The sequence below is a fragment of the Meleagris gallopavo genome, chromosome 14, assembly GCF_000146605.3.
Source record: "Meleagris gallopavo isolate NT-WF06-2002-E0010 breed Aviagen turkey brand Nicholas breeding stock chromosome 14, Turkey_5.1, whole genome shotgun sequence".
Classification (NCBI taxonomy): Eukaryota; Metazoa; Chordata; class Aves; order Galliformes; family Phasianidae; genus Meleagris; species Meleagris gallopavo.
The window spans coordinates 17,798,092-17,817,696 of NC_015024.2; the positions used below are offsets into that span (position 1 = coordinate 17,798,092).

A 19,605-nucleotide genomic window follows, 5' to 3' on the forward strand; every position below is an offset into this window, starting at 1 on the left:
AGGCCGGCAGCCCGCGGGTGAGTGCGACGTTCCTGCGGGGGGCCTCTCCCCGCTGCTCGGGCCCGCGTGCTGACGCGGTGTTTCTCTGTTTCTCCCCAGATGTGGGCTGAGGTGTTGCTTCTGCCCTGCAGGGCTCGGCTGCTTCCGCCTCTCCGGCTGCGGCACCGCGCGGCGCGCGCCATGAAGCTGCAATGCCCGCAGTTCCAGGCGCTCTTCACACCGGGGCTGCGCAGTGTGGCAGGTGAGGGCCGGGCGGGTCCCTCACTGGCGGGGCTGTGGCGGTTCCGGACGATTTTTTGTTCTCGATTGTTTTCTTCTCATTGTCAGAATTGTTTGAGAAGAAGAACTACGAGCTGAGAATAGCGGGAGGGGCCGTGAGGGATTTGCTGAGTGGAATAACGCCTCAAGATGTGGATTTCGCCACTACGGCTACACCCGAAGAGATGAAGGAGATGTTCACGTCTGCTGGGGTTCGGCTGATCAATAACAAAGGAGAAAAACACGGAACCATCACGGCCAGGGTTCGTTCAGGGTCGGGCTGTGGGGTCGGGCAGCCCATATCAGGTGGGGAAGCCGATTTGATGCTTCCTGCTTTCTCGGGTCCTGCTCCCGCTCTCTGCACGTTCCTTTGCTTCTTAGCCTGCAGAAACCTTCCTGCAGAAGGCTGTCCTGAACAGCTATGTGGAAATGAGCTTTTTGTGAGGTATCTGTGAGTTTCGGTGTCAGCTCCGTGTGGAAGCACGGCGTGTTTGCGTTCAGTTTGTGCTCAAGCTGCCTACGTGCAAACCAACGTGGGGCAGGAAAATAGAAAGCCTTTATATCTGTATCCACGTTGAAATAACAATCTCTGTGGGATTTTCAGCTCCATGAACAGAATTTTGAAATTACTACTCTCAGAATAGATGTTGTCACCGATGGACGCCATGCGGAGGTGGAATTCACCACTGATTGGGAAAAGGATGCTGAAAGGAGGGATCTGACCATCAATTCCATGTTTTTAGGTAAAATTCTTGCAAAAGTAAATACGCAGATCAAACGCCACTTCTCAGATCATGCCAGTAAATTTTCCCTCTCGTTCTTTTTTGCATTTTGTTGGTTTATACTCCTGTCAGCCAAAAGGTCTGCACAAAGATGGCAACCCACAGCAAATCACACCATTTGTCCTTTGCAATTTCAAATAAGTGTTTCTAAATTTCTGTTTCGTAATGTTTTTTCATCTTCTAGGCTTGGATGGGATGCTGTATGATTTCTTTAACGGATATGAAGACTTAAAGAGCAAGAAAATAAGATTTGTAGGAAAGGCAACCGCAAGGATACAAGAAGATTATTTACGAATCCTAAGATATTTCAGGTATCAGCTTTCACCTTGTCTGGATGAGGAAATGATATAAATAAGTACTTCCGATGACTCACTGGAGATGTATAAATGGAGTTTCATGGAGAAGGTTGTGAATTAAAACTCAGACAATGCTTTTTCCTCAAAAAATGATGAAAGAAGCGTATTTTGGCTTCTGTTTTCTCTAGGCGAGCAAGAAACATGCTGTCCTCTGAAAGCAGTGTTGTAACAGTACTGCTTCAACTAGAATTTAAAACAAAATAAGTTTATTGATGTCCATGTGTTGACATGTAACCAACAGAAGTGCAGTTACTTTGCCCTGAAGCTTTATGCAGTCTGGGAGAGGGGGAGAGGAGTAAATCTGATCAGGATTGATTTATTTGCTTTGGACAGTGTAACAACATAACCTACCTTGTGCCTTTTTCTTTGGTACAGAACTTCTGCAAGTCATATAATCTCTCTGCAGTTTTCTCTTTTAGTACTCTTGCTGAAATTAAAAGAGCAGGCAGGAACTTTAAGCTTCACGGTAGAAAAATATTGCAGAGATTTCAGAAACTATGATGTTTTTTGTCCTCTAGTATTTTAATGTAGAGTAATCAGCATTTGCCATGAGGTTAATTCTATGAATAGCAATAAGAAATGGATTAGCATATTGTAACATGGAACGGTTTTCTTTGGGCAGGTTTTATGGGAGGATTGCAGAAAAACCTGGCGATCACGAATCAAGCACACTGCAAGCAATTAAAGAAAATGCCAAAGGTTTGGCTGGGATATCAGGAGAAAGGATTTGGGTGGAACTGAAAAAAATTCTAATTGGAAAGCACGTAAATCATTTGGTTCGACTTCTGTATGACCTGGACGTCGCTCAATACATAGGTAAAGTGAAATGACTGTAAATGTTACAGGAATAGGAAATGAAGGAATTGCAGCATGGCAAAGGAGATGAAACTTGTTTGTTTTTACCTTTGTTTATGTCCTTGTTTCTTAATAACACTTTATTGAACTTTTTCTCTTCAGGTTTACCAGTTAATGGAAATCTGGATGAACTTGACAGAGTCAGTAAAAATACCGAAAATTTGTGTCCAAAACCTATGACTGTTCTGACGTCATTGTTCAAGGTGAAGGATGATGTAACAAACCTTGATTTGAGGCTGAAAATCTCAAAAGAGGAAAAAAACCTTGGCTTCTTTCTGCTGAAACACCGTGAGGAGTTAACTAAAGCGACGGGTCCAGAACCACTTAAACCATATCAAGACTTCATAATGGATGTAAGTGTACTTGATATTGCTGTACTTGGCTTTTTGAGTAAACCATGAGTTTCCAGTTTTACAGAGTGCCAAAGATAGTCATGGGCCTTACAAGGTGGGCAGCCCTTTCACTGTTCATGGCACATTTTGCCAGGACTGTCAAGATGCTGATATTTTCATTAGGAAGATGAGTTGTATTGGCAAGAACGGGTAGCCACAGTTAGACTGCTTCCACTGCAGTATCACTACATTAGCTGAAGGAATTTCATCCAATATTAACAATAATAGGTCCAGTAAATTAAAGTTTTGGGTTTTTTTTTTTTCCATTTGTTTTGAATCTGGAAAGGAGAGCAGAAATAGACAAGTGTTTTTGCACTGTCCTGTCATATTTTTGCAGCAACAAAAAAAAAGTCTGTTCTTTGGCAGAGCTTGGTTTTGCAAGCAAATAAAGCTAAGTTTCTTAGCTTTTGTTGTTTGACTGCATTAATATATATATTTTTAAATTTAAAATTGAAAACCAAACTTAGCTGATCCAAGCAGCTTGCATTCTCTAGCAGCATTTTTACTAGATTTAAAAACCAGTCAGGATGGACAAGGTCATCTGAAACTGTGGCCTGTGAACATAGCTAGAGACTGAGAGTTTGCTGTACTGTCTCAACTGAATTCTCCTACTGCATTAGAGCATGCAACAGGATCCTCAAAGGACACCAGTTTTTCCTGTGAAATTCAAACCCTTCAGTTGTGTATTCACAGTTTGCATAGTGCCTGGAACAGTGGTTTGTGTTCTTCACGAAGTACTGTTAAATACACAACATCTTCCAGAGTGAATTTCAAGTAATCTTAAGGTGAAGTTCTGTGCTTTATTGCAGTAACTGAGGTGAAAGAGGTCAGTTTCAGTAGAGGACTTCCTCCCACAGGGAAGGTACCTCTCCAGCAGTAGGTTAAAGATAATGGTTAAAAAGCTACAAAACAAAATTCATGAAGTTTTCAAGCATTTGCTGGACTCTCCAGTCCCAGGCTGAGTTTTAAAATAATGAGAGAGAGGGGCAGATGTTCAGAGTTTGAATTGTTATCTAGTTTCTCCTAATAAATCCTCTTTTTTTTTTTCTCCAGTCTAGGGAAGCAAATACAATTTCCAAAATATTAGAACTCCTGAAGTACCAGGGAGAAGAGCAGCTTTTAAAAGAAATGCAGCAGTGGACTGTTCCTACTTTTCCTGTTAGTGGCCATGATTTGCGGAAAATGGGCATAACTTGTGGGAAAGAAATTGGCTCAGCACTACAGCAGTTAAGGGAGGAATGGAAGAAGAGTGGGTACTGCATGGATAAAGAAGAGTTGTTAAGTTGTATGAAGAAAGTGTAAAAGGTAACAATAAAGGAGAAAATATTTTGTGCTATCATACTGCAGGTTGGAATGTGTGTATGGCATGTTCTGTAATGTGGGATTCAAGAGAAATGGACAGGAGGGAGGAAGGAAGGGAGGTTGGTTCTTGCCCAAACTGCTTTAAATTCTGGCCTGTCAACCTGGAGAGAGAGACAGCAGCTGTTCCTCATTTCCTGTGAATCAGCTGCAAACTGTTAGCATGCTTGTCAGCTTTGCCTCCAGAGCATTTATAAACACACTGAGGAGCAATGGCTCCACATGGAGCCCTGAATAACTCAACAGTGATCACTTAGCAGCCTGTGGTAAGTACATTTTCTTTCTGTTTCTCTGCTCACCATGGTGGACAAGGCCAAGGGCTGCCCTGGGTTTCCAGGCACAAATGCAGTGGGTTCACATCTCCAGTATACATTCATCTCTGGAAACTGTTTTCTGTACACCTATGAATTGTGGCATGCTATGTTAACTGCTAAGTTTACAACTCAGCCCTTTTCACAGTTCACCTTGGGAAAGTGCAGTGCTGTATTTACAGCTTGCACAATAAATAAGAAGTATACATGGGAATATGAGTACACTTAAAAGCATGATTCTTATTCTTATGTTACTTTGCCATATTGCAGAGACACAAATGACTCGCTAATCTGAATGAGACTCTTGAGGAATTAGGGCACTAATTGTTTTTTATGGCAATGCCAGCCTTCTTCTCCTCACATACCATAACGGAGGTACAGTTGGGTAGGGAGAAATGAGAGCAGAGAGGAAAACACAAACTGTCTGCATGGAGATGAGTGCCTCAATATTGAGGCACAGCTCAATCTTTTAAGTTTAGCCTCACAGCATTCTAAAAGCAACATTTACCAGGTCTAGAAAAGCACTCTAAGAGTCAGGATGCAGGAGCACATATCCCACGTCAGACCCCTTTATCATTTCTCTACAAATGCTACAAAGCTGCAGATAACATCTATAGAGGTCTCACCTAGTCTTATCTCAGGGCTTTTTCAGCTGGTAGAACATTCTTAGAAACCAAAATAAATCAGCAAATCCCACGGAATACTGTGGTAATGAAATCACTCCTTTTTGGCCCTTAAGAGATTCTCCCAGCTTCAACAGGACAGTGCATGTTGCTATTTAACACAGCAGTGGTGGTAGTGTGACTAACAGCAATCCTCACTGCAAGGGGACAAGGATTTAAAGCTTTGACATTTTAGATAATTTCTTCCTAACCTGACAATCGCTCTCCAAGAGTCTGAGATTCAATTCAGCATGCTCCACTACCTGCGTACAGCCTGGGCTGCCATCCTACAGCCCCATTTAGTCACTACCTTCAGCTGAAGCTATACCAAAAGAAATACGAGGCCTGTGGAAGACAGGTCCCCAGGCAGATGCCCGTGCCTTTGTGCAGAAGCTCTACAGCAATATCCATTGTAATCAACAGGCTTCACCCCCAGCCTGAGTGGACGCTTTGGGTCACAGTGCTGGGGCCCACTGGCAGGACAGCAGCAGTGCTGAGCCAGTGGCCCATCATCGCTCTTAACCTCCCTTACCATCATTTTCTGAAAGCACTGCGGTTTAAAACCTGAACAGTGTTAGACCAGACATTTTCTTTCTTCCACCAGTCAGCAGAAACCATGTCCGCTAAGATCAATTTGAAACAAATTGAATTTTATTCTTTGCAAATGTTTGCAAGCAACGAGATTTTCCTGAAAACTTGTCCCAAAAGGCAGACAGAGGAAGAGTTAAAGCAGAGAATGTGCTACACCTTCCGCAGCTTGTACAAAGCAATTAGAGGTGATCAACAACAAAAGGAACAAAATGAATTGCAGCGCATACAAAAATAGCATTATTATTAAAAAAAAAATGAACAGCTAGAACTTCTTAGAACAAGTGTGCAAGTATCCTGTTATCATCTTAGGTAGTCATCAAAACTAAGCTATATGAAAGCTTGCAATATTACAGGCTCTGATTGTATGACATTGTTATGCTATTGCAGAATACTACAACAGGGCAACCCCCTGTAGTTTCCCCCACCCCAAAATACCTTTTATCCTTTCACCAGACCCAGCAAGGCCATGGCTGTGTTACCAGCACGCCCAGCCCACAGCTGTGTAATTCCCAGCTCTCCTATAATAAGAGAAATTACAGTGGGAGAAAAACTCTTGGCAGCAGCCAGCACATCAGTTGGATTAATTACAGCATGAAGCCACGTGCCAGCCACCGAATGTAGTAAATACAGCTACTACTGTAAGATGTGCTGATTTTCTTCACACTTAGCTCTCAAAAGCTTACAAAGGCCGTATCTGCCAGTAATAAATTTCCACAATCCCAACATTCTAGTAATTTTTTCTCCAAAACAAGATAAAAGAAGCAGAGAGAACATTCATTAACATATTGAGCTTTCCATGATTCTACATCCCCAGACAGGGGTAGCTATTTGGAATGTGACATGGAAGTCACATGCTGGCTGTGCATTTTGTAGCACTTTAACTGCCAGCTTCACCATGACAGGATTCCCCAGTTCTACAGCAAGCTGAATTATGCCTGTTTTCAACCAGCAGAGTCATAGACTTACAAATGCAGAAACAACTCACAGAAGGCTAGGCCAATGAAAAATCATCATCAACACTAAGATAAAGTTAGTGCTAATTTACTTGTGAGTTGTCTCACTTGGTAATATTAGCTACATTTGACTATATATATATATATATATATATACACACACACACACAGAGTACCAAAAATATGCCCATTTTGTATTTAAGCACTGTGAACATAATGCCATTTTTAATTCAGGCCATCTGAAAGACTTAGCCAAAACCCAAAATACCTTGTGAAGTCCACAGAGAGCTGAGAAAATGAGCATCCTGAATGCCTCACTTCCTGAAAGCAAATGGCAGCAGAAGATGCTTGAGTATCTCAGAGGCAAAACAAGGATCCGAGCCTACAGCTAAGCCACGTGTGGCTCTGTGTGTGTGTCTGTGTGCAGGGAGTGAGGGGGAAGCTAAGTGTGATTCTAGTGGTTATCTAGCTACAGAAGTTTCACAGTCTCACATACTACTCCTTACTTTAGGCTTTGGAAACTTATTACATAAACACAATGAACGTTTTCTAAAGGAAAATGAGTGCATTCACCCTCTATTTGTTCAGAATTCTATTCAAAGAATTATTGCTTTTCACAGTTCACTGGCAAGTCAGAGTACTGCACAGACAATTAAATATGGTATTAAAGATGTCTCTGGAGAAAACCAAAGTTATTACAGAAGCACAGAGGTAGAAGGCTTCAAAGAACTAAACCTGAGTTACACAACCATTAGTTTCTACGTACGGAGCATAATATCCTAACAGCCTTTCAGCACCTGGCATCTCTTCCCACCTGCATTTTTCCTAAGCTGTACTGTCACAAATACTACTTAGATGAGATCAGATCACACTTGTCTTGCAGAGGTCTGACTTCAGCCTCTCAGTGCAGTAATCTGTCCATGCTACATGTCTGATGCGACTGGGAAGGAACAATTACTGGGTTACATCTTCAACCTTAAGCAGTATTCTCATAGTATTTAACAATGCAAGTTCTTGAAAATGTACGCAGAAGAAACAGTGAATGCAATAGCTTCAAGATTAAAAAAAAAAGTGTGTATGTACACTCACAAACTGATGAAATCTTGCTGTCTTCAGATTCTGCATTTGTTCTGAGGGGGAAAAAAAACCAACCAAGCAGTAGCAAAAGCTGCCCCCTTTTAGCATCCATTTCTGTAGCACAGAATTCCAGGAAATAAACAAACTGAAAAAGAGTGGGGGGAGAAAAGCACTGTTAGTTTGTTTCTTTAAGGTAGTGTGATAATGTAGAATTTCACCTTATGATACTAAAGCACTGAAGGAAAAAAAGAGTAGCTGACTCTCTTGTCAAAATATGTATTAGAGAAAAATCTCCAGTTAGGTATATTGGGGAGTACTTCAGGGAATCCTAGACATGCATTCCTGTAAGCTGATCTCCCACTGAAATTATTTTGAAAAATACAAAAATTACATTCAAAAGTAAACAACAGTAAATGACAATGTGTTTTATGTTCTGGAACTGATCAGTATATCCTGTATAAATAATTTAGAATTTAAAAGACTTCTGAAGTCAGAAATGCTCAATACACCAGAGAACTTCTAAGGACCAAATACTTTATATAAGCTCATTTCAAAGGGAATTTTCTGGCATGCTTGTTCTAGCTGCACCCAGCAGTCAGCTCTGCCAGTTACACCACTGCTACTGACATCACCAACACAGAATCCTTCAACCTTGTACTCTCTTTGTTGGTTATTCAGCAAATATTTCATGAACATCACAAGATTAAAACTGCAAGTATTCCACATAGTTAGAAACAGGAATTCTCATCGTAAACACATTTTAAGTAAGGGAAATATCCTGCAATGAGATACTGGTATCTAACATCATATGTTGCATAATTATACTCTATTTCTTTCACTGCAGGCTGATAGCAGCAAACATTTCCTGAAATGAAAGTTCAGAGGAAGTAGAAAGTTCAGAGTCAAGTCTGTCGAAATGAACTGATTTCCTGGTGTCTCGTGCCACCTTCTCTCCACCACTGTCATTCTTAAGATCAACCTTCAGTTCTCAGCGTGTCTGAAACAACAGTAGCGTGATGCACACTGAACGCCAAAGGCGAAGCTTTCCTGGCATGTGGCTGCGAGTTCTTGTTTTGTTGGTTTTTAAGTGAGCATCAAAAGCAGAACTAAGCAGATGTATCTAAGAGACAGAGTACTCCCTGTTCATCTCCAAAGCAGGGTACTGGATTACAAGCAGAGTAACGGAGATCTGTCGTGGCCCAACTCGTCCTCTGCTTCTGGAATCCGAGGCAGGAGAGCAGACCGTGTCAATCCCCAGAATTTCTGTGGTGACATATCCTTTTTGGTAGCTGTGAACTTCCATCCCATATGGTTCCCACAGATTCTGCACTGCGCTATAGTCCAGGCATACCTGTCAAAACAAACAAACAAAAACCTTCAAGGAGAGAAAGTACTTAAAGCATTCGGGATAGAAGAATGACTTCTGATAGCATGTCACAGAAGGGACCACACAGATAAGTGATTTAGGTAAAAAAAAAACAAAAAACTCTAAAGAATGGTTTTGTGAAACTGTAATTCAAACACAATTTGACATTTCTGCTCTTTTTAAGAGGTCAAGTATTTAAAGTTTTGAATGTATGCCTGAAGGGTGGTTATCTAAAGCAAAAAATGGCATTTTGGCACAAGACTATTATATTATGCAGATTTTTACATGTTGACAATTAATTCTGCTATTTTTCCAGATAGCAAGACCATTTAAAGACTCAGTGGTAATCAGTGATTCGGTGGTAATCAGATTAAGACAGAGTTAGTATAAAATACTGTAACATTCATTCGGTTCAGGTCTCAAACAAACAAACAAACAAACAAACCTCAGTAGAGTAACTGCATTCATGCACTGTGTTTCCCACAGTGGAATGGAAAAGTTTGCAACCAAATTGAAGTCACTTATTAATAGCTGAACAGTATTACCCAGGAAACCAGCTGTGTTCTGTTGATGGTCGTCCACTGAGATTCAAATTGCAGGCTTTATATACAGTAAGGGTTTCATGGATGTAACCATGAGGATTCACATATGCTGCCATGGGTCCACATAAGGATAAACTGTAAAACACAATTAAAAATTTTGTCAGAGTTTGAGAAAAGGTGTTCAAACATACATTGCCCAAGTAAGGATTACAATATTCTCATGTTCAGCTGCACCTTTCCCAGCTGTTTGTTAAAGGTGAGGAGTTATTAGAGAACAGCTGATAGGATGCTGTTGTGGAATCCACCCCATGGTTATCATAATGTTTCTCTCAAAACCTGAGTCTCTATCATGTGCTTTACTTGATTAGGAGCAATAAACTCACCTGAATATTTCATTCTTGGTTGTTATTTCTGTATCTTGGCATTGCTTACAACAAAGAGATGTACACTTGAAGAAAAGAAGAAAAAAGAGGATAACTTCATTCATTTCCAGATACGTGGCAGCACAGGGACAAATAGCAACATTTCTCTTCTGTTCTCTCAGAACAAACTTTGTACTGATTCCTTTGTGAACAGTCACTCATGTTTTACTCTTTATATCAAAGGATAAAAATTTGTATGCATTTTACTTACTCGTGGCAATCATTAGGATTAATTTTTAAAAATCTACACACTTGTTTTAATCTAAAAATATCTGAGTAAGCAGTAAGAGTCAAATTGCTAAGATCCTTAAAAGCTACTTTAGAAACAAACAACTTTGTTATCTGAGATATAACATAGAAAAGGTAGAATGAATACAAAGGTAATCATTCAAGTCTTTCTAAAATTTGACAACACTGTAGATCAATTGTCTCAGATTAATCAAGATAAATACATATGCTGCATTGACCTTTTTCTTAATTATGATGACAGAGTAATTTATCTCCTACAATATTTATAAAGCAGAACCAAACAATTTATCACTAACACTGCCAAGAAAATAACCATTTAAATCAGCTTAGTAGAAGGCTTTATTACCATTTTTCAGGAGGTGCATTGTGATGAATGTATTAACAAAACTTGGTCTTTTTAGTCAGAAATTCAACAGTGAATATTCTTGCTACCAACCACCAGACAAATGTTATCTATATTGATGACTCTTTCAGTGTTTTCTCTTTGGAACACGAGTAGCAATCTGAACTGCTATTGGAAATACTGAAAGATGTTGCCACTTCTGTTTCTAAAACACATGGATTCAACGTGAGGTCCAATTCTTGCATTATAAAACAACAGTTATATTATTAAGCCACGTACTATGTAAAAATAAAATGATGTGACCTACACTTAGAGCATTATATGGCCATGGAATGGCAAGAAAAAAAGATCACTTGTTTTAAAACACCTTTGAAAAGTTATTACTTAAGTAATCAATGTATGTCTTTTGCTTAAAAAAAAAATAATCCTTTCAGTCTAAGATTTGTACTCAATAGCTCGATACTACTAAGATTTATCTTTTGCCACAAAATGCACAAGTCTTCGCAGCACAGCACTGCTTCACTGCAGTACGCTATGCTGGCAATATGGTGTCCTGATGTTCAAAAGGTTGGTGACAGCAACACTGGACTTACAGCACCATCTTTTGGAGGAGACACTGCAGCACGGTGTTGAAATATGATTTCTAACAAAAACGAATAGGATTCTTGCTGCAAAATAAGTCTAGAATTAACATCAGTTTCTTCCTTGAGCCAACTTTCCAAGGCAAAGAAAAAGTAAAAACTCCCAGGCTCACTCCCCAGAAGTATTATTTGTTACAGGAGATGGTTAAGTTTTTTTTGTTTGTTTTTGTTTTTTTAAGGTGGTGAGAAGAATAATTTTAAAGTAAATAACAAGTATAATAATACTCACTTTGTTCATAATATCTAATTCACAGCGCAGTCGCTGAATAGCACTACCTATTTTAAGCAACTGTATGCGTAAGGCATCATCAATTGGCAGGCAAGCAGCAACTCTGTAAGAAAAATCTAGAAATGAGAAAGTAGCAGGCCTGTTAGAATTTCAGAAAGAAATAAACCTACCAGTTCTACTCAGTTACAGATTGAGAGCTAAAACGTAGCTTCATAATAGACTTTCAGAGTTCATCTCTGTACATCCAGAACAGACACCTGCAGAACACTTTAAAAATCTCGTATGCATTTGGCTCTTGCTTTCTTATGAAACATTTAAATCATATTCCCTCTGTAAGGAGCACAAGAGCTTTACTTCTTTTACTAGAAGTGTTTTAGAACAATTGGAGGATATTCATTTCTTATAAGTTCTCGTCAAAGCTAATGACATCAGCTACCAATATTTACTCAACTGAAGTGTAACTTTAGAAGTCAGAAATGGACAGTCAGTAGAAAGTAATTATCAAACTCTTATGGTCTTAGGATTTTTTTTTCCCTAATTCTACTTTTAGTTCATAAGCTAAAGATCATACCTATCGGGTTTGTTGGAAGAGACTCATCTTTAAGATTTTCATCCCATTCGTGTAGCTGCCTCTTGACTCTTTCCATCAAGGTTTCCTTTTGTTAGGAAAAAAAGCCTAATATAAGTACATAGGTATTTCTGCTTTTTTAGAAAAAGAAAGCAAAACGTACAGGAAGCTATTTTCCCTAGTGGACAAGATATAATTCTTGTACGTCTTAAGTGCTAACTACAGACATTTCATACCTGCATGTCTTAAGCTAAGAACAAAACAAGATGGGGAAATGGGCAAAAAACAACCAACGATAGTTCTAAATCTCATCTGAGGTAAGCAGATAACTATCTAAACTCTAGGCATGTATAGATCTGGGCTAAGCAGAATTAGCCTCCTCCATCTCTGACCCTTTATGTATTAAATACACACTTCCACATAAGTATATGAAGAAAAATACAAGTTTTTTAAAATGTAAACTGACTCCAACAGGAAAGACCCACCTGAGACTGTCAAGTGCTGTGCTGGTTAGGACACTCACCTGGAGCATGTGGGACAGAAGATTGAGTTTTCTGCTCCAAGACAACACAGCAGGAACCTGAACCTCAGTCATCCATGCCAGATGCACACTCTAGCATCAGGGACCAACTATACAGAGGGCAAGCCTTTACAACTCTTCCCAGTAAACTACCAGTTACACCTTTCTTAAAATACACTTATGAGACAACAAAATAAAACTTAATATCATCCAGTAAATAGATATAAAAAACTAAATATATATTGCTTGATAATACTTACAGCATCATATAGAGAGTAAAGCCAGGGAGGCCAAGACGTCAGACTGGCACAGTAAAACTTCCTCTGAAATCCAAATCAGAAACAATTTTTATTTAATATTAGCAGATTTTACCAATGTGTGTCTCTCTTTTGTTTGTGTAAACCAGACATCTGGTTATTTAAGGACACAACAAATTATCACTGCCAATATTTCATGAGGCTTCTGAAGCTCTTCTAAATGCACTGAGTGCTACAACTTTTGTACAAGATAGACAAGACATGGATTTTCTCAGAAAACCTGTCTCAGCATTATAAGTACTTTTACTCCTTAGTAATAAGGAATTATGTCTTTCAAAAGAATATCTGAAATCTAGATGGTTCAAAAATGTAAGTGCAATTTGGTAATGCATCTTGTTTCTCCATCAGTTATTGATGCCTCAGCAACCACAGCAATTACTGATCCTATGTAAGGTGATGAAAGTATTTCGTATCAATTCATTCAAATGAATAAACACATCAAATGAAAGAAAGAGATTAATGAGCAATATCAAGTATCTTAAGCTGACAAAGACAAATTCAAAGAATATATTTTTAAAGTGGAAAACTGATGTGTAACAAGCAACAGGGCTAGTCAGAAATTCCAAGGAGGTTTTCTCACAACAGAACCATTACCAATGAAGAAAACTGTCAGGCTACTTAAAGTCAGGATGTTTTTCTGATCTACCTACAAACAAAAAACACTTGCTGTTTTTTCTACCAACGCTTCATCATCTATAAGCTTTAGCAATTAGCATCACCTCTGACGTGTTTATGTATAAATTAGTAAACAAAGGAAACTCATATACAGCATGCATTTCCCTACTGTGGATAGCTGATAAATAATCACACAATCTGTTATTTAAAAAACAAAACAAAACAGAAAAAAGCAGGAGCTTGGTATCCAGCATCCCAGTTGTGCATCCGCCTCTGAAGACGAACAGATGGAATTTAATACCACAAAAACCAGTAATAAGAAACAAACAGTTTGCTTCCAACCTTCTGATACTTCTGCCACCACTGACGGAAAGCTCGATCCTGCCACACCGTGGGTTTTGAAGAAGGAAATATGTGACGTCGGCTGAGAGACTGCAGCTGTACTGCTGCCATTGTTGAAGGCAGCACTCGCTCAGGAAGGATTTGTACTTTAGCCTGTTGGATTCTGATAAAAGAGAGAAGCCATGGAGATAAACGCATACACGAGTATCAAAAATGGATTATACTGCTTACCAATACATGGTACTACAGATTTTAAGCAGGAATCTATTATATCAGAGTTTGTGTTGTACTAACATAAATCAAATTACCTTAGGAAACACGCAGCATATTAACAAACCAAGCACATACTGCTCTAAAACAGGGACTCACACCCCCAGCTAACTTGTAAAGCCATTGTGCTGACTGGACTTTGGTGTCCACTGAAATTTAGTACACCTAAAACCAAAGTAGAAGCAACGAATTATAGATTCCTCTATCTATTCTTAATTTGCCTTTGAAAGTCAGAATTAGCTGCTTCCCAAATATTTTTTGCTTTGGCCTCCAGAATCCAGTATTTTCAGCAAAAGTTACTGTTTATTTTTTCCTTTCCCAGTTAACTTCTTTTTCCATGAGATACAACAGGATGCCTATGTGTTTTAGAGCACAGGTTACCTATTGGGTTGTGGCAGATGGAATTAAAGTCCGACTGACAACGGCTACACAGTACAACATTCAACCATCTCACACTGGATTTTCAGATCTCTGTCTCCTCAAGTTACCCTTGGTAATAAACTAACAGTCAGTTATTACATACCAAACTCTCAGAAAGGAAATTTAGCTGAAATGCAGTTTGCTATCTTGAAACCACAAAAGCTTATGTGCTTAGCTGGAGTTCAAAATCAGCAGAAATAGGATACAGACTCTGATCGTCCTTTAATATCCTAGCATCAACCAGGTCACCTATTCCACTGTGTCTGATAACAGTTACACAGCTATCAAGAATACTGCCTGGAAGGAAGGAATTTAATTTTTTTTTAACAGCATATTTCAGCATCTGTGATGCATCATAAGATGCATATCATTATTTTAAGGTGCTTTTATGTTTTACAAAAGGAAAAACGAGCAAGAGAAGTGACTTATTCCTCCATTATTATTACCAGCCTCCAGACATCCCCAAGAAAACCACCCCTCTTGGGATCAGTTACTGTCCTCTCCATATCTGAATCCTGCAGCTGGATGCTTCTGTGCATTGTTCAAGCTCAGTAGTTAAAGATCACTCAGAATAGAAAAAGGGTAGGCATTTTGTTACTAGCTGCATTGTCAGACCGTTGCCTGCAGCAGTTCAGAGCTACAACTGCACATGAAGTTCAAGGACTTCAGAAAATACAAGTTACAGGTTTTCAGAGGTATGGAAGCTGGTATCAGGGAAGCTTTCCACAAGACAACACAAGGCACACACTCAATAGAAGAGAGCCTCCTTTCATTTCACATTTGGTTTGAAATGTGGATGAGAGATATTTCCAGCTTAATTTTCAGAAACAAAATAATTCTGACAGATACTTTTGCATGCGTGTTAAATCAAACTACAGGCTGATGTTACTTAGAGAATTTCAGAGCAAAGTTGCTACAACTAAAACACATAGCTGAAGAACCTGCTGATTAAGTATAAAAACACTAATGAGCCAACTTGTGACTGAAAGGCCACATCAGCAGCAACAAAAGATAAATGCTCTTGGTCAAACAAGATTTGCAGTATGTAAAGTCAAACACATTATTTTCTTACCCGTCTGACTGGGTTCGTATTTCAAGCACCTTGAATCTCTGTCTTCCTATTGCTTTCACTTTGACCGTTTCAATTCCATATTCCTGCTCTTCTCTGTAGGCATATATTTCTGCTGTTGTTCCAAAATGTGCTTCCCTTTCACGTACGTTACTAAAAGCAACAGGATTTTAAAAGTTAACTACCCTATTAAATAGGACTGTTCAGATATCTCACGTTAATCTACCTGCACTTCTACAGATAAAATCTTACAACCCAGCCTTAACCAAAAAGCTGAATGTGGTAAAATGCCTTCAAACTGCTGCAAACATTTTTTCCCCATTTTAAAAGCTAATTCTAACGTTGGTGTGATTTTTTCTGCTATTTGGCTTTACTTTAAGGAGGTAGAGGTAAGAATCTAGGAATACAAGGCTCACCAACTTGCAAGGCAGTCTCTGAAAGTACCAAATTTCTTTAGACAGACTTTCTAAAAATAACTATTCCCACTTCCTACGTAATTAAAGCACGGTAAGTAAGTAAGAGGGAGGAATGCTCCCTCTTCTTTTGGGACACATAAGCCTTTTCCACTTCTCTACCACCTCACGTGCCTCTACTGTCAAACCATCATCAGTGCTTGCTTATACACCAAGCAAGCAAATACATCCCTATGGCAATAAAGTTTCAGAACAAGGATCAAATTTTTACATTTCAGACCAAGACTGCTGTAAGTAAAATAGAGGCAATGAATTCAAACAGCAAAATCACAAGCGTGCTCAAACAAGGACACTTTCTGCTTTTCTTACTTAAATGCGATGCCGTCACAGAGCTACTTTTCATGGTGTGCTGGAAGAATATTTTTATCTAACAATTTCAAACCACAACTTAAGTTTTCACCACAGAACTGATGCAATCATCTGCTTTTGATTTACTATCCAAAGAAACTGTGCTAAAAACACATGCTGCGTACCATCAGTAAACTCACCCAGGTATTTTACCTGTATGCAAGAACAGCAAATGTTCTGTCTTTCTGAATTAAATTCCGCACCATGCTAACCTCTTGAGGGTGAAAAAGCTGAAGAGGTAACGTCTGTCCAGGAATCAACATCACCATCACGTGGGGCAACACTGGAATCACCTGACAGCTGTCATCATCGTGCAGTGTTCTCCCATGAAACTCTTCCATATCAGAACCTAGATACTGAACACAATAAGTCACAGTAAGATCCACTATAAAATAAAAGAAGAGTCAAGGTTTTTACGACAGAGTTACGTAAAAACAATTAAGGATGCTCTGAAACATATTTAATGGAAGATGTATAGAGAAAGACATACCACGTGTGATGTTGGCAAACTGGTGTCAAAATTAATCATGTTTGGCTTTTCGGCTTCTTTACCATCCTGATCTTCAACTTCCATTTCATTGTCATCCTCTTCCTCGCTCTCTGCTAATAAGCACATACAGAATGCTGTGTACACATCAACCAGCACAGATGAAAATACTGAGAAAAATCAGAGAATCACAGAAATGCCTTCAATATCCCCAGGCTATTGCCTTTCACTGGGAAGTAGTTTTGCTGTTGGTAAATAATTTTCTTGTTGTTATAGCAAAATCATTGCACTGTGGAAAGACTCAGAAGCGGGTGATGTATTTTTGAACAGCTCAGGAACAAGTTTTTTGGGCAGCTGATAATGCACAAATTCTGCCAGTTCAGATTTTTACTTCAGAAGTCGTTTTCTACTTCAGTTCTGAATGCTTTCTGTCTGCAATACAAGGATGCCAACCAAATTAATTTCCAGTAGGAGGCTGAATGCACCACTTGACGTGGTACAAAACTGAACAATACAACTAAGTACATAAAGCAACTGAGCTACGAGCAACCTGAAGCTCTGTACTCAGGCAAATAACCTTGCTGATGTCCCTAGACAATTTCACTGCTGTCAACCTCTCCTCTGTGTATACCAAACACGATCACAAAAGCCAGCACTGCACACACAGAAAGGCCCGAACTATAAAGGAAGGCAATATTACGACTCTGGAGAGAATTTCAAGTACAGAAATGTATTTAAGGATTACTATTTTCATGTCATTTCTAGCCCTAGGAATCAATCCCAAAATTGCTTTCAAGCAAGAACACAACTAAGTTACCTGCATGTTTTATTTTGCATTTATCTGTATAAAATCCATATGCACGTTTAAAAGTAAATATAAAAAATAATACTGAAGATAACAAACAAGGTGTTTCTAAAATGCTGGTTTCACTGTCCATGCTGTGAGTCATAATGTAGGCCTGTACATTCACCCAAAATCACAATGTGATTACTGCACATAGGTGATTGTATTACTCCATCCTACTTCCTTACACTTCAAATGCTTATAATAATTATACACCACCCTAAATCTAAAACAGATGTTATAAACCTTGCAACGTCTGCAGGATTCTTACATCAGTAGCTGCTAACAAAGGACAATCCCAACAGCACTGTTTATGTTTCTGTTTTAACTCATTGAAGAAAACCCCAAAACCTGCATGCTTTACAGCACTGCATACTTTGTCTGTAGGAGGAACAGCACAACCCACTGATGTTTCAAATCCATCCTGCATTGTATTCATCTCAAACAGAAATGATCCAGCGCTGCAAGAAAATAGGTTACAGACTCTCTTTGGCATTTCATTAATTAACTTAAAGAAATAAGACACCACTTCCTTCATTACTGTAAAAAATATATATATTAATTTCTGCATAATTTATTTATTCTGTGATACACAGCTAGGAATTCTAAACATTAGCGATTGCAAAAAGTTTAAAACGTAGAAGAGGGCCATCAATCTCTAGCCTGATGGAGGGGTAGAGCAGGAAGAAGTTTTTGGGTGATTCTGGAGCAGTACCGTGGGCTGGGGGGGGAGGGAAGCCACCTCCATCAGAAACTGCATTCTGGTTTACTTGCACTCATTAAGTTGTATGAATCATTAGCACTTTTAATAGCCTGTTAGAGAAGGGCTGTTTCATTTGCTTTTCTGAACACAATAGGAATTAACAGTTGTTCATCTGAGAGTGACTGCACCCCACAAACTTTTGCATGCCTTGCCAAAATCACACCCTAACGGCTGTGCGGTGGCAGAGGCAATCTGGAAGGCTGGGAGGAATGATGACTCATTTCACTGCAGCAGCAGCACCATGAGAACGTGGAAAAAACACCATCCTCACACTTCTCCTCGGTCACTCTACAGGACTGAGAGACGGAAGACAAATGGAACTGTATCTTCATCACTCCTAACTGTGTTTTAGTTGATTTTTTAATTTCTCAATTAGCAAGAGCTCCAGTGTGAGCACGCTCTCAAGTCCCTCGGTGCAGGCTGGGCACTCTTGGATACTCATCCTGACCCACTGCCAACATCTCTGTGCAGAACCGAGGAAATACAAACCTCATTTAACAAGCAGAAACAGGGCAGGAAATACTAAGGCTGGTATTTTTACATTATTTGAAATATACAGCGTAACATTCTCTTACTATTTCCTTCCACAGCAAATTACAGTGGTTATTGGCAAGACTAACTCACCACTAGGTACATGCTTCTTCTGAAATAATATATATATATTATTTTTTCCAGTTTACCAGGACTTGCTTCCAGAGCCAAAAACACGAGCTCATGTCAGTTTAGAGGCACTACATTCCAAATAACTTTTTTAAAAATACACGTTATTACGCAACAGGCACCGACACGAGGAATTGTGCTGCAGGCAGGTGAAGCAGGCTGCTGTGCAAACTGCTCTGCAAAGGGCATCGTGCAACCCAGCACTGCTCTCCTGCACCTCCTGCTTCCCTGCTCCCTCCTGGCACTACAGAGCACTGGAGCGGAGCCTTTCCAAATCAGCAAACAGCTCCTTCCGATTCCATTTGGTTTCACAGTGGCCCAAATCCGGCAAGCAGATTATCCGCATTTGCTAACTTTGGTAGGACCTACATCTTCTCAGCACCTTTCACCTGACCAGCTGCACAGATCCTCAGTGTCTTCGCCCACTACAGAATTACGCCCTCAACCCACAAATCGCAGCTCGGCAATGACAACCCCCGCACAGCCCCGCTGCCAACACGAAGCAGACAGAGATGGGCGAG

At 39.6% G+C, this 19,605-nt stretch overlaps 2 protein-coding genes across 4 annotated transcripts in view; one reads left to right on the forward strand and one right to left on the reverse strand.

Annotated features, from left to right (window-relative positions):
* The window catches only part of TRNT1 (tRNA nucleotidyl transferase 1), a 9,373-nt gene extending 312 nt beyond the window's left edge, over positions 1-9,061 (forward strand). Inside the window, exons 2-9 of one of the 3 annotated variants that reach the window (XM_010718755.3) lie at positions 100-241; positions 328-521; positions 863-1,001; positions 1,225-1,351; positions 2,019-2,212; positions 2,354-2,604; positions 3,697-3,948; positions 8,441-9,061. In XM_010718755.3, coding sequence (XP_010717057.1) covers positions 100-241; positions 328-521; positions 863-1,001; positions 1,225-1,351; positions 2,019-2,212; positions 2,354-2,604; positions 3,697-3,945 — 1,296 coding nt within the window. In that variant the 3' untranslated portion in view covers positions 3,946-3,948; positions 8,441-9,061. Of the gene's footprint in view, positions 1-6; positions 18-99; positions 242-327; positions 522-862; positions 1,002-1,224; positions 1,352-2,018; positions 2,213-2,353; positions 2,605-3,696; positions 3,990-8,440 lie in introns of those variants that run through there. The other 2 variants (XM_010718756.2, XM_010718754.2) reach the window with 2 other exon arrangements.
* Positions 7,861-18,756, reverse strand: CRBN (cereblon). Its single transcript, XM_031555517.1, has 11 exons — positions 18,696-18,756; positions 16,821-16,987; positions 16,484-16,686; positions 15,513-15,662; positions 13,751-13,913; positions 12,737-12,799; positions 11,960-12,044; positions 11,389-11,504; positions 9,888-9,952; positions 9,508-9,639; positions 7,861-8,947 (listed from the first exon to the last, which is right to left on the reverse strand). The coding sequence occupies exons 1-11, from the start codon at positions 18,754-18,756 to the stop codon at positions 8,764-8,766; spliced, it is 1,389 nt and encodes a 462-aa protein (XP_031411377.1). The 3' UTR covers positions 7,861-8,763.
* Positions 18,757-19,605: the final 849 nt, after the last annotated feature.